This window comes from Eutrigla gurnardus (genome assembly GCF_963514095.1).
Source record: "Eutrigla gurnardus genome assembly, chromosome: 8".
NCBI classification, from domain to species: Eukaryota; Metazoa; Chordata; class Actinopteri; order Perciformes; family Triglidae; genus Eutrigla; species Eutrigla gurnardus.
In genome coordinates, this window is record NC_139922.1 from 9,154,995 (window position 1) to 9,167,765 (window position 12,771).

At 45.5% G+C, this 12,771-nt stretch overlaps 2 protein-coding genes across 2 annotated transcripts in view; both read left to right on the top strand.

Annotated features, from left to right (window-relative positions):
• ptpn11b (protein tyrosine phosphatase non-receptor type 11b) overlaps nt 1-12,771 on the top strand; it is a 306,181-nt gene that overhangs the window by 243,438 nt on the left and 49,972 nt on the right. The window lies entirely within an intron of this gene.
• The window catches only part of agrn (agrin), a 228,851-nt gene that overhangs the window by 207,595 nt on the left and 8,485 nt on the right, over nt 1-12,771 (top strand). Inside the window, exons 26-35 of the mRNA XM_084016344.1 lie at nt 689-708; nt 1,537-1,668; nt 1,979-2,143; nt 2,254-2,365; nt 3,995-4,006; nt 5,960-6,076; nt 8,291-8,474; nt 9,212-9,299; nt 10,211-10,234; nt 11,966-11,998. Of these exons, the coding sequence (XP_083872470.1) occupies nt 689-708; nt 1,537-1,668; nt 1,979-2,143; nt 2,254-2,365; nt 3,995-4,006; nt 5,960-6,076; nt 8,291-8,474; nt 9,212-9,299; nt 10,211-10,234; nt 11,966-11,998 (887 nt within the window). The remainder of the gene's footprint in view (nt 1-688; nt 709-1,536; nt 1,669-1,978; nt 2,144-2,253; nt 2,366-3,994; nt 4,007-5,959; nt 6,077-8,290; nt 8,475-9,211; nt 9,300-10,210; nt 10,235-11,965; nt 11,999-12,771) is intronic.

Genomic DNA, 12,771 nt, shown 5'->3' on the forward strand with positions numbered 1-12,771 from the left:
CTCGCTGCTATAATATTCACCGTCTAGGACGTTTCTCAAGGGTGTTCCGATAGTATTGACTGGCCTACATTCCTTAGTGCTTTTACTCTGTGATGCTGCGATGGTGGAAATCATCACAATTTAGTGATGAAAGCAGGACCACTCGGACTCAGCCGGTCCTCGGGAAACTAACTGCAGGAAGGGTTTGAATATCAGCGATGGTTTTACGTTCAGCCCCTTGGGAACCCAGAAATGAAGGGTTAATTGTTTTCTGCTATTTTCTTGATTTTGTGAATTGCACCGTTCCTTTCCTATTTAATCTAATTATGACTTGACTCTTTGCCAATTCTGGGCAAATCCTTTTTATTATATATTTAGATGGAATTTTGAGAATTGAGAGAGAGCAACACTGCTCAATGCTGTTGAAGGGCTGATCAATTGGGAGCATGAGCTTTCATTGCATCTGCTACGTTTTTAACTGGCAGAATGTGCATTTAAGCTGCTCTGTTATTGCCTTTCCTAATTTCCTATTCTTTTGATGGGTTTTATTGCAAGTCGTTGCATTCCTTAAACCTCAACAAATTTTGTTTACTGTCAACCTGAGCACTAGACGCAGCAGCTCCCCTAGTATTGCTTTAGAGGCATTTATTAGTGCTGCCTTCTAGCAAAGTAAAACTGTTGAAAATCCAACTTTTTCTTGGTCGTCAAGCTCAACTCCACGTACGTCAGGTCCTGGTCACTGGTTTCATTCCGATGCCTGGACCTCTGGGGACTTATTGATAGCAGCGCTTTTGTTTTCACAGCGTGGAAAAAAGAAAAAGCGTCCCGGCTCCTCTTTAAGAAACTATATCGTGAGCAGCTCTGTTACTCGAAGACGGTTCAATTTAGAACGTGACTCCTTGTTGCGTAGGCAAGATTATTTTTCCCCACTCCTCCATGGTGCGTGCCATCATCATTAGCAGTCTTCTGCACAATAGCTAATTAGCTTTCTCATCTCCGTCTGCCTTTCCCATCCTGACTCGACTCGGCTAATCCCAGCCAATTACGAATAAAAGCTTCCTCGCCGGCTATATAGATACGTGTGTTAGTTTGTGTGTGTTGCTGTGTACTATGCTACGCATGCTTCTCAATGGTAGTTTTTGCACCATAAACACATACCCCCCGGGGTGACACTTGAGTGATTTTCAATGTCAAGCCACTTGTGAGAAGGATGGCACCGTGCCTGTCCTAATCACTTCAGACAGACGTAGACCTATCGCAAAAACATCATTTAAAAAAAAAGGCCTGCCAAGATACAATGGCTGCATTATTTCATGGGTCCCGACTGTGGCGTTAAACTCTGCATGTCTCCGAAGGTTCTTTGTCATGCTGTGGCGGGCGGTGTAATCAGTCTGACATAAGGGGGTTTTTGAAATGTTTTTGTTTGAATTTCTGTCAAGAGAAAGTCTTAATCCCAAAGGCTATATGAAAACACAAATCCATCTCTTTCCATAATGCTGACAGGCCCCTGAAAGATGCACTGACTATCCCTGAATTTCAATTCTGTCGGCATCAAAGAACGGGACCTGAGGATGAATATAGTCTCTTTGTTTTTCCAGTGGCGGAGAGGAGAGGGGCTTACATGCCACTGTTCAACGGAGACTCTTACCTGGAGCTGAAGGGGCTCCATGTCTACGGGCATGATCTGCGGTAAGTCCATGTCTCTGCATGGGACACACAGTCGTCCCTGCATGCATTACTAAACACGGGATGTCTTGTCGTTTTCATGGGGTAAACGTGTTCTGGTCCTAATGCAGAGCTGCCTTCTCTAAGCCTGAACTCACATAACATACCTTCTAGGCCTTAGCATGTAGAATGAACACAGTAGTCTCTCTGCCTTATTTCCATATAGACAGAGTACCAGTGCACCAAAAACAGGCACATTCTGTGTAAGTCTCGGGATGTGTGTAGTCCTGTCTCTCAGACATTCTGTTCCACTGCTTTGCTTTTCTTCTTGCAGACAAAAGGTCAGCATGACAGTCATTCTCATGGCAAACGACTCCAACGGTTTGATCTTCTACAACGGCCAGAAATCGGACGGGAAAGGAGACTTCATCTCTCTCTCCCTGAATGAGGGCATCCTGGAGTTCCGCTACGACCTGGGGAAGGGACCCGCCACCATCCGGTTAGCATCAGGCTTTATTTAACTTTTACAGCTCGGGAACATAAAGAAAAAAGAAGACTAAGATATTTGAAGGGCTATAATCTATAATAAAATGTTTGTGTGTAATTCAGGAGCAAGGAGCCAATCCAGCTGAACGTGTGGAACACCATCAACTTGGAGCGCTCCAACCGGAAGGGAGAGATCATGGTGAACAAGAAGGACCCCGTCCGAGGGGAGGCGCCGGTAAGAAGAGCGAGCTAACAAGCTCCTGCTTGTGGTCTGATGGGAAGCGATGGGTCTATTCAACGCTCAGCCTCGCTTGTGTCGTCCATACTGTATCTGCTTTGACGTCTGCGGGCTTCGGTGCTACTATTCTTTTTACCTTGTTCATTGCAGCATGCAATCCTTGCCCTTGCCCCAGCCAGTGTTGAATCAGCAAATTTCCCACTTTTGCTATGGTTCTTCACACCATGCTTCATTTGTTGAGAATCCCCCCCCTTGACATCTGTCAAGGTAAGGAAGGAATGAAGAGCTCCAGATCTGTCTTAATTCTGGACGCTCAGTAATTCCACAAAACACATCTTGCTGCCTTCGTCCAGGAGATAAAACTTGGCGTTGCATGTTGAAAGCGAAAGCAGCTTTTGCTGCTGGTACACAGTCCATTTATGAATTCAGCCTTTGAGTTGGTATCTGGAGGCAGATAAAGGAGATACAGCAGCAGCAGCAGCAGCGAGAAGGGCGTAATGAAAGTCTTCAGCCCTGCGTCTAGACCAATAAAGCAGGTACACGCTTCCAAGGGAAGGCGATCTAATAGTTTGATAAGCCTGTAAGTCACCCAATTATATTAAACAGTGTAATTTGTGATTATGAACATGCACTCTGTCAACTCATCTCCCTCTAAGACGCATCGCTCTCCTCCGTCTTTACTCTCTGGCGCGGCGCTCTCCTCCCCCCACTGGCTCCCATCGTCTGTATGGTAATTGTGTTTTACTCCGGCAACAGAGGCAGAAAATCTTATTAAAAGAAGAGAGCAAGGGAGAAGCGAAAAGATTGGTGGAGGGTGGGAGGGGGGTAACGCAAGAGATGAGCTGAGACTAGTTATGGAGCTCAATGCGGAGACCCCATCCAGAGTGGCTCTCCGCTAATTCTCTCCTCCTCCTTCTTAAAGAGCAAAGAGGGGGTTACAGTACGCGCTGCTTAGAGAAGCCAATATTATATCAAAGGTGGTCACACACGGGCACATGTATGGTTACATATTGCATGCTGGGAGTGTTCATCAAATCAAAGACGGCTCTGCTGCCAACATGATGAAGAACACACTTTCAAAGGCGTATAGGTGCGGATGGGAGGAATGAATGGCAGCACTCTCTAAATGAGGCTGGCTGAAGTGGCTCCACTCACTCTGCAATCCACAAAGTCCATCTTTTCTTAATGGCACCATCTGCTTTGCGCATGGTATTTTTAGACTTGGCTGTCTTATTTTGTATCCACTCTCTCAAAGTGTGAACTCACTCGCTGTTTTTGCCCAAGGTTACGCCCAAGACGCATGCGCAAAGAAATGGGTTCTCCACATTTCTAGTATTCTTATCTAATCTCACTTCTCCGTGCTACACTGCAGCTATGTGTGATGCTCTTACACGTGTGCCCTGTGTGTGTGTGTGTGTGTGTGTGTGTGTGTGTGTGTGTGTGCGTGTGTGTGTGTGTGTGTGTGTGTGTGTGTGTGTGTGTGTGTGTCTTGTGGGCCTTTGCACCTGCTAGCTCTGCTGTAGATCTGCATGCCTCACTGTGCACAGATACCTACTAGTCTTCCCCTAATAACTCTCTTCCTCCCTATTCTCTTTCCTTCTCTATGATATGCCGTCTGGAAATAAGAAATCACGCAAGGTAATGAGACAAGTCCCAGTCACACCTTAGCCCATGTTTCATTTGAGTCCTTCACTATGTCCTCTCACCCCCATCTCTCCATGCAACAACAGCACAGGAAAAAAAAGGGTACTTTCTGCAGAGCTGCAGCTTTAAAGGGGCCAGATCTGTTAGAAAACTTGACCATTTCATAAGTCCACACACACACACACACACACACACACAAAGGAAGTAGAGATGCTCTTAAAGAACGCGGTTTGGCTTTCACCTCGGTCCATCTGCTGTGTGGGTGGGAGGGGGTGAGAAGGTGGGAGGGGAGAAGACAGCCATCTTTGTGACGGCCATTGTTTTTTAGCAACAAAGAAACGTCTTCATTAGTCGGGCGTAGGCGGGGATATCACGCCAGTGCCGCGTGGCCGGCGGAAAGTGAGAGGAAAAAAGGCCGGGGAAGGCGAGCGAAGGGGAGGACATATGACGTCGGAGAGCAAGCGAGGTGCCAAGCCAAGCCGAGCTGTTCTTTGATCATCTGCTCTCAAACGGGACCAATCCTCCGGAACATCAGAAAGTTGCTCACTCAGTCACTCACTCACTTGCCCATAACAACACAAACACCACTCACTAAACATCACCGGGCAGGAGTCACTCCATGGAACCAGCTGCCTGCAGATTATCACCTGTGTGAGACGAAACCACATTTCACTGCATGAAACCTCACTTTAGAGTCATAGAAGAGTAACTTTACGCAGGTAGTGTGTGCTCAAATTCTAGACCGCCACGTCATAAAGGTGCCACATCTGAAACCAGATGAAAAAAGGTCCAGGGGAGCATGTTCAATATGCATCTATAACCTTTAACTGCAGAGTAAGAGAGCGTCGCAGAGCACTGAGTTCAGATAAAGAGCCCGAGGCGGCCCGACTCTACCCTCCAATCGGTGACAACTTTTGGCTGAACCGAGAGGCCCCGGCAACGTCTGCTGGGTCCCGCAGCGTTGGCCAATGTCCCCGCCCCGTTCTCTGTTGGACGCGGCTCAAGGTGCAGTGACACAGCCCCGGGCTTCAACCAAGCACCGCTGCCTCCTGCACTCCAAATCCCATCCGAAATAAAAGCCCAGCCGGTGCCAGCTTGCCTTCACAAAGCCTGTTTATTTGGCCCCTTCCATCATTTTTCCAGCAATTAACTCCACTTTAACCCTCTGGCAATTACTGCTCCACATAAAATAAAGACCATTAATTCCTTCCATCTGAAGAGGGACGACTCTCACTTGCAAGAGAGGGGAGCAGAAGCGAGAAGCGGCACCTTGCTAATGCAAAGCAATTGTCCCAAAGGTTCGGCGGAAGAAATCGAATTTCATAGCCGTCTGCCTCACAATTAATGTTTCTCCACACATAACTGTTTGAAAGGTCGCTGCCTATGATCAGCTATTCATTAGAGATGTCTGCTAAGAAGCATCTATATCTCATGTCCAGCCTGGCCCTGATCTCCCTTTGTAGTCTCTTTATATGTCTCACAGATAGAGGATAATTGACCACTCTCTGAGAGACATAGAAATCAATTATGTTGTAATGTATCGAGTGTATTGACGTGGAAAGAAGGCGAGGAAGTGCAGTTAAAGCGTCTGTCGGCTACAATATGAATAAGTCTTTCTTTTTTTTATGGGGTAATCTATATGACTGTGACATGTCTGCAAATGTGTTTTATGAAACTCACCTTTTTTTTTTTTTTATCTCGACTAAAAGGATACAACTTTTTTTTTCATGCTCCCTGGACACAAACACATAACTCCACTCAAGCAAAAGCTGTAAACCATTACGTCCTGAACAGAAAAAGCCCTGAGAGGAATTGGCGATGGGTTACGGAAGAGATTAAATTAAGCGTTTTTAGTGATAAATGTGAAGCTTTTTGTCTTTTTCTTTTTTCCCGTACAATTTTGCACAGCTCTTGCTCACCATGCCTCTTTGTGTCCCATCTCATCAGAACCTGCACGTAGATCTTAACCTGAAAGAGTCTCTTTTTGTTGGCGGAGCTCCCGATTACAGCCGACTAGCCAGAGTCGCTGCGCTCACGGACGGCTTCAAGGGAACCATCCAGAAGGTAACCGTGACAAGCCTCTATTCCTTGAAGCAGTATGATGTCATTGGCTCCGCTTGTGGACTCTACTGATGTGTATATATGTTATTTTAATATCTCTTGTGCCCTTAGCAGCAGTTATTAGCTGGACTACATACCCCCATATTAGTCCATTTCAGTTCTAAACTGGCATGGTGACGGGCAGTGGCTCTGCTCATTTGGATTAGCATACACTAATAATAGAATGCAGATTTTGAAGTCCCTCCCTTTCACTACTCTCAGATCTTCCGCTGACAGCCTTCCAGTTTTATTTATTTTTTTCTCCTCCACTTTCCAGCAAAAAGCTCATCTCTGAGTGCCAAAAATAACCCAGCAGAACAAAGGCAGGATGTTACTGTTTGTGCAAACTTGTCATTAGTTCTCCACTGCAAACTTTCCCTTGACAGTTTCCAGCAAATCAAAAGCTAAATGTGGCGTTTGTCTTACTCAGCCTGTGGGGAATAGTTAATTACGAGGGAGGCGGCGTGTATTCTCAGTTTGATGTGCTGGTTAACGTGTGTGTTCTATCATCATTTTACCTGTGTGGCAACGGTGCACGTTGAGAGGAAGCACATGTTTCACCAGAATCTACAGCGTGACTGTATAATGCCGTTTGTTCTAAGGATGGGCGCCCATAATGAGGTTTAATGATCATTCAGCAGGAAACACAACGCCCTTGGACGACCACCAAGTAACAAATTATAATCTCCCAGTGATTTGCGACGAGGAGGGAAATTAAATCAGATAAATTTGACAACTAACGCAATGAAACAGAGGTACAAGATTTAAAAGCAAGACTAGAATCAGAAAGGTTATCTTCAACAAAAGGTTAAACAATTAATATCAAGAGTTTTACATAAACACAGGAGTGTGTGTGTGATTATGCTGATTTAGCTGCAATATCTTATCTTAGAAACAGACATGTAGGAGTAGAAAAACGAAGCCTGCATTTAAAGACTAGTCATTCAAATTTAGCTTCTAGGGACTTAAAGTCTGACATGCAATAGAATGTGTAGCCTTACTGGAGTATGGAGTATATATTCACTGTGTGTTATGTAAAAGAGTGATGTCACATATTTCTGTGCACCAATGAGAATTTCCAAACATTTGAATAACAGCGGATCAGACGTCCTGATAACACCTGAGGGTTTCATCCATACTTCAACTTTAACTGTTGATTATTTAGTAAGGAGCATTTAATTATATACATTATATTAATAGAAGAAAGGTTTTGGGGGTATTTAAAGTGGTACTCCAGTGATTTAGTCCTCCAACTTAAGTTGAAGGACTCCCAAGACAAATTAAAACCACAAGGGTCAACCACATGATTTTATGACAGCAGCTTTGTGATTTTAGTTTGAGTTCAAAAATTAAACTACAAACTACATCTGCTGATCTTGAAATCTCTTCATTAATTGATCTTATAATTGCTATAATAATAGCTGTTAGAAGTGCTGTGCTTGTATCTGACTTTGTGTGCTTTGTCCATAAAACAGTCAGTTTTAGACCCCGAATAATAACCGTTCCAAACCCGTCACCAATCACATTCAAGCAGACTTAAGTCGAATGCAGTGAAAGATGAGCTTTGGCTCCTTGTGAAACAATCCCGTCGTACATGTCGTCTTTCAACTCCAACTTTAAGCAACTGTAAACAATGAGCAGTGGACAGAAAAGTCCAGATCTCCGACAGCATCACCGGAACCACGGACATACAGCTCCTTGACCTCCATCGTCAGACCGATAGCCAAAAGGTTTCTGCCCAAACTGTCCAGTCAGAGTTACCTGTCAGTCTGTATAAGAGCAGCAACCAGACTAGAACTAAACAGTAAATCATGTTTTCCCTGGTCCGGACCGAATCAACAGAACTCCAGGTGTGAAAGCAGCCCCAGGCTTCAAATGTCCCATCCAACAAAGAGCAGTTTTGTAAGAGCAAAGGTCTTACAAAACTACTGCCTGACAAATACCCACATCTTTTCTCTCCGTACCTCAAATAGGTAACATTAATATTATGTAAATGTGTGTCCTCCGAGCCCACACTGGGATCACCCTAACCCCCAGACGTGGAATGAATCCTCCAGAGCCACAAAAGACATTAAGCAAAGCCACAGTTGTACAAAACATGACAAATGAGCTGACCTTTAACCTAAAGTATGTGAAAGGTCCTCAGTGCCCTGTTAACCCTGTGTTTCCTGCTCCCAGATCATTCTGATGGGAACCCCCATCCTCAGAGAGGAGAACGCCCTGAGCTCCAGCAACATAGCCATGTTCCAGGACCACCCGTGCTCCCAGGAGCCCTGCCACAACGGCGGCCGCTGCAACCCCATGCTGGACACCTACGAGTGCGTCTGTCTCAGTGGTTTCTCAGGGGGACGCTGTCAGAACAGTGAGTATCTCTTTGTTATTGTCCGTTCCTACAGACACATTACATTTCTCCATATCCTTAATCTTGACACATTGTTTACCAGCAACACAGACCACCACATAATGGCAGTACTAACCGTTTCCTCCTCCAACATAATGTGGTTTTACTCTAAAATAGTACATGGCAGCGTTTCGGCTGCTGGTAAAGTGTAGTATGAGTGGGAATGAAATCAGCCATACTTTACGTAACACAGTTTGTTCTTGGCTTGCCTCAATGGAAGGCAAACTGCAAGTCTCATCTTTTACTGCTTAAATAATACCTTTGTCTCCTTTATGTTCTGTCGAGGCAATAGGAATAATGGAAATATGAGACATGCGATGTCTCTTTTATATTACCGTACTTATATATATTGATTTTCAAGCAAGTAGCGGTTATGAAATTTATGGAACGTGTCAACTGAATATTCATGAAATGCTCTTTTCAAGAGTTGCACATCATTTCATCATCTCCTCGTCATCCTGCCAGACATACACTCACTCTGGCCCCGATCTGTCTTCCACACCGCCTTCGCCATTAACCTTGTGCGCGTGGCCGGCTGTCCCTCTCCCGTTAATTAAAACCACAAAACGCACCGGCACTCCCCCCGTCCCATTTGCTCACGCTCCGTTGCCTTCGGCTCTGATAACTGAACCCCCTGTCCTATTGATTGGTGTGATCTCATCCTCTGAACAATCCTCCTCCCCCCCCCTCCCTCACAGCCATCTACGAGAAGTCTGCCGGAGAGACGGAGGCCATTGCCTTTGACGGGCGGACGTTCATCGAGTACCACAACGCTGTTACCAAGAGGTAAGGAAGAGGGCAAGGGGAACATCCTCATCTATGCAGCTTCAGCCAGCATCTCCATCGTAATAACTATTAGCCAAATAACCCCTCTGTCTATCCATCCCCTCCCTCGGTTAGCCGTGATGACAGCGATGATGATATCATCAGTGCTTAGGCTTCAGGGTGAACTAGGCGCCTGGCTAATAGCCCCCCCCCTCCCATCCCTCGTCCACTGCAGTCTTGCCTCTGCTGACAGCATTTCACTAATTAGCCCGGCGGTTAACAATCACAGTGTTGCCCTGAGAGCGCTCAGTTCGCTCCGTGGCCTCCTGGGCAATAAGCACACACTCACCATTCAAATTTGGACTCTATGTGTGCATGAGTGTTCACCGTAAAGCTGGAGACATGTCCCCTGCAATTTTGAACTCCATACAAAGGGAAAACGCTGACGAGATGTAAGTGTAAAATGCTTTTTGGAGCGGGTGTTTGAAAAAAGAAAAGAAAGAAGAAATCCTGTCCCTTTAGGCAGCTGATGAGACACTTTTACTCTTCCATCCATCTACAAAGGTTGGCGCCTGCAGGTTGGCATCAACAAAAATGTTTATGTGATCAACCTGAAAGGACATGAAGCAGAAGGCTCTATATCTTCGTCTCGCAGCTCTTCACACAAACACTCCGGTGTGAAAACCGGGCCGCAGCCTGCAGATCATCACAGTCCCATTGGGGACGACTCACTCAGACACGACTGGCTGGAGAACCCTGTCCGATTATATGTGTGTGTGTGTGTGTCTTTTTGTGTATCTTTGCTGTTTGTCCGTGATCTCCAAACATTCCAGTTGTTTGACCTTTGTCCTGTCCTTCAGTCTCCCTTGTCGTTGTCCATGCACGTGTTGTCTCATATAAATGTCCTTCACTGTCTTTCCTTTTCACTCAAGCCAACTGACCAATGAGATCCCAGAGTAAGTAGACTTTACGACTGGGTTTTTTGCCCAGCTTTCAATCCAGCCAACCAACTAACAGCAACCTGAAAAAAAGCCATTTTTGATAGTTAACCCAATTGAAGAGTTTAAAGTATATTCAGTCATGATTTCAGTTTCCAGTCATAACTTCCACACTGAACTCATCTTGACCGTTTAAGTCCGATGTTACATCCAAGTTCCACAACCATGATTTCATTTGACGGATTCAGTTATTTCGAATACATTTTGCATTCCTTTTTTTTTCCAGTGCAAAGGGAAGCATGAAAAGTGTGCATGGTAGGCATTGTGCTCAGCCCTCTGAGAAAATGAATTGCTGTACTAAGAATGTGCATTCTCTTTATGCATGGGTGTAACTCGTTTGTAAACTAAATGAATTGCCATGCACTTTACGCTGAAGCAGTTGAACCACTGAAAACTGCAAAGTGAGGATATACTACAAAGCCCTTAACCTAGTTGCTGGTGCCTGTAGAGTCTCTGCTTGGGAAAGCCCTCGGTCATGACTTAGTTATTAAGGGGTTTTCTTTCAGCTCATTAGCTCGGTAAGTAACATCCTTTTTAAAAAATAAAATCCCACAACGCGACGAAGCAGAATCCCGCTCAAATTAAGCCGACTGGATTCAGCCCAGAGTTCCAATCCACGCCAGGGCTTCTGTCATTTCTCTTTTGCCAGATCTCTAACTGTAATTGTGAATAATTACGGAGTCGGGCCGCACAGAGAGGCAGTGACATGTTAATCACAGATTTTGTCTCCCTTTGTAGATTAGACCACCAATTGAGATCTCTCCTCAGTGTGTAGCCATGGGCATCAATCTCACTTAGCAGGAGGGGACAGTGGTCCTTGGAGCCAGACTGTCAAAAGTTTAATGGATGTCACATTTACTAAGAGCCTCGATGAGTGTGAGTCTAAGCAAACGCGAGCTGCGATGCTCGCTCTCCCCGAAGGCGTGTCGATCAATTCTGCGTGATTTGATTTTGTAAAGGGAATGAAAAAATATTTCTCGGGAGGCCGTTAAGAGCCGGGCGAGGCCAAAATGTTAAAACACCCATCTTGGGTTAATGCTGCTGTTACTATTTACAGCGCCGTTTGATCGCTCCTCCCTCACCTGTCCGCCCGCATCTGAAAGCTCTGGTCGATTCGCTCAAGCCCCATTATTTTGGTGACAAATCATATCTGGCCGTGACTCTCAGCTGATATGGCGCTTGACCCCGTTTTTTGACAATTGCCCAATTTTTCTCATTCACGGCTTCCATCTGTAGACAGAAGGTAATTGCAGCTGCCCCGTGGCGTGCAGCGCCATAAATATAAAGGAGGATACGGGCTTGGAGTAGCATTTCCCCTCTCTGGACACCGACCATGACTTACTTAACCTTAATGCCCACATTCTCAACAAAAAAAAGCTCCATCCAAGGGCATTATTCATCCATCTTGATCCGAGTAGTCCCCCAGAGAACCTGCTTGTGGCGTGATCAGGGCTAAGCTACACACTTCCTATGATCACACAACAGTTGCTATCGACTGTTGACCTGGTCGATATTGTGCTAGAGCAGATAAGTTATGCTTTTTGCAGCTCCAGGTCTAAACTAGACCTCCTGTGAGTCACCGATTAGGCTCACAACATCCTCCCTCCCTCCCTCCCTTCCTTCCTTCTTTCCTTCTGGCCTTGTGCGCTTACACTGCATGCCGTTGACTTTCTCCCCTGCTCCCTTAAGTCCCGAGTCTCTGGAGAACCCATCTGACCAGAGGTGAGTCTCTCTAAAGCTTTAAGACTTTGGTACTGTCCACTCGCCTCCTCATCCTCCCCTCCTCTCCAGACAAGCCCTCCCCCGACCTCTCACAGGGCTAAAGCCTCCTCCACCGAGACAATATAGTTTCCATTATTGAGATAGAGTTACCAATACGAATCACAAAGAGCCTCCGCTTCAATTAATTCTGAAGTTCAGAGCACTGATAACGGCACAAAATCAGTCAGAGCTGCAGCCTCTTCACAGGAGCCGTCCTCCCTGATGGCATGTATTTGTCTAACCACTACTGCCACCTAGAGATGGAATGGAGAACAGCACTCTAGAAAGCCTTGAGATAATTTAAATGCATACAAGTAGATACAATCCCTCTACTTACAGAAAAATTCTGCAACAATATGCCAGAAATCTATGAAGTCAGTGGTGTATGAGAGTCGGAGCGCTGTGCTCCGCCGTTGTTTTATTCATGATATATTCAGCACTTTTAATAACCTTGACCTTATCACTGACAAGCCGCTCCAATGGAGATTTATTGGGCCCTGTAAGCTCTTGGAGGGTTTGCCAGGAGAGGGTTCACTGAGCTGTGTTTGTGGGTTTTTTTCCTCTCTGGAGAAAAAAAAAACGATTCTCTTGAATCATACTTTTTTTGTGTTCATGTTTACCTCAGCAGATTTACTTCATCAAGAGGGTCAAAGTTTCCAAACTAAGCATGTTTTTGAAATTTGATTCTTTCCCTGCTTCTGCTGAGATGAACCAGCTTTATTGTCGGCCTGAGC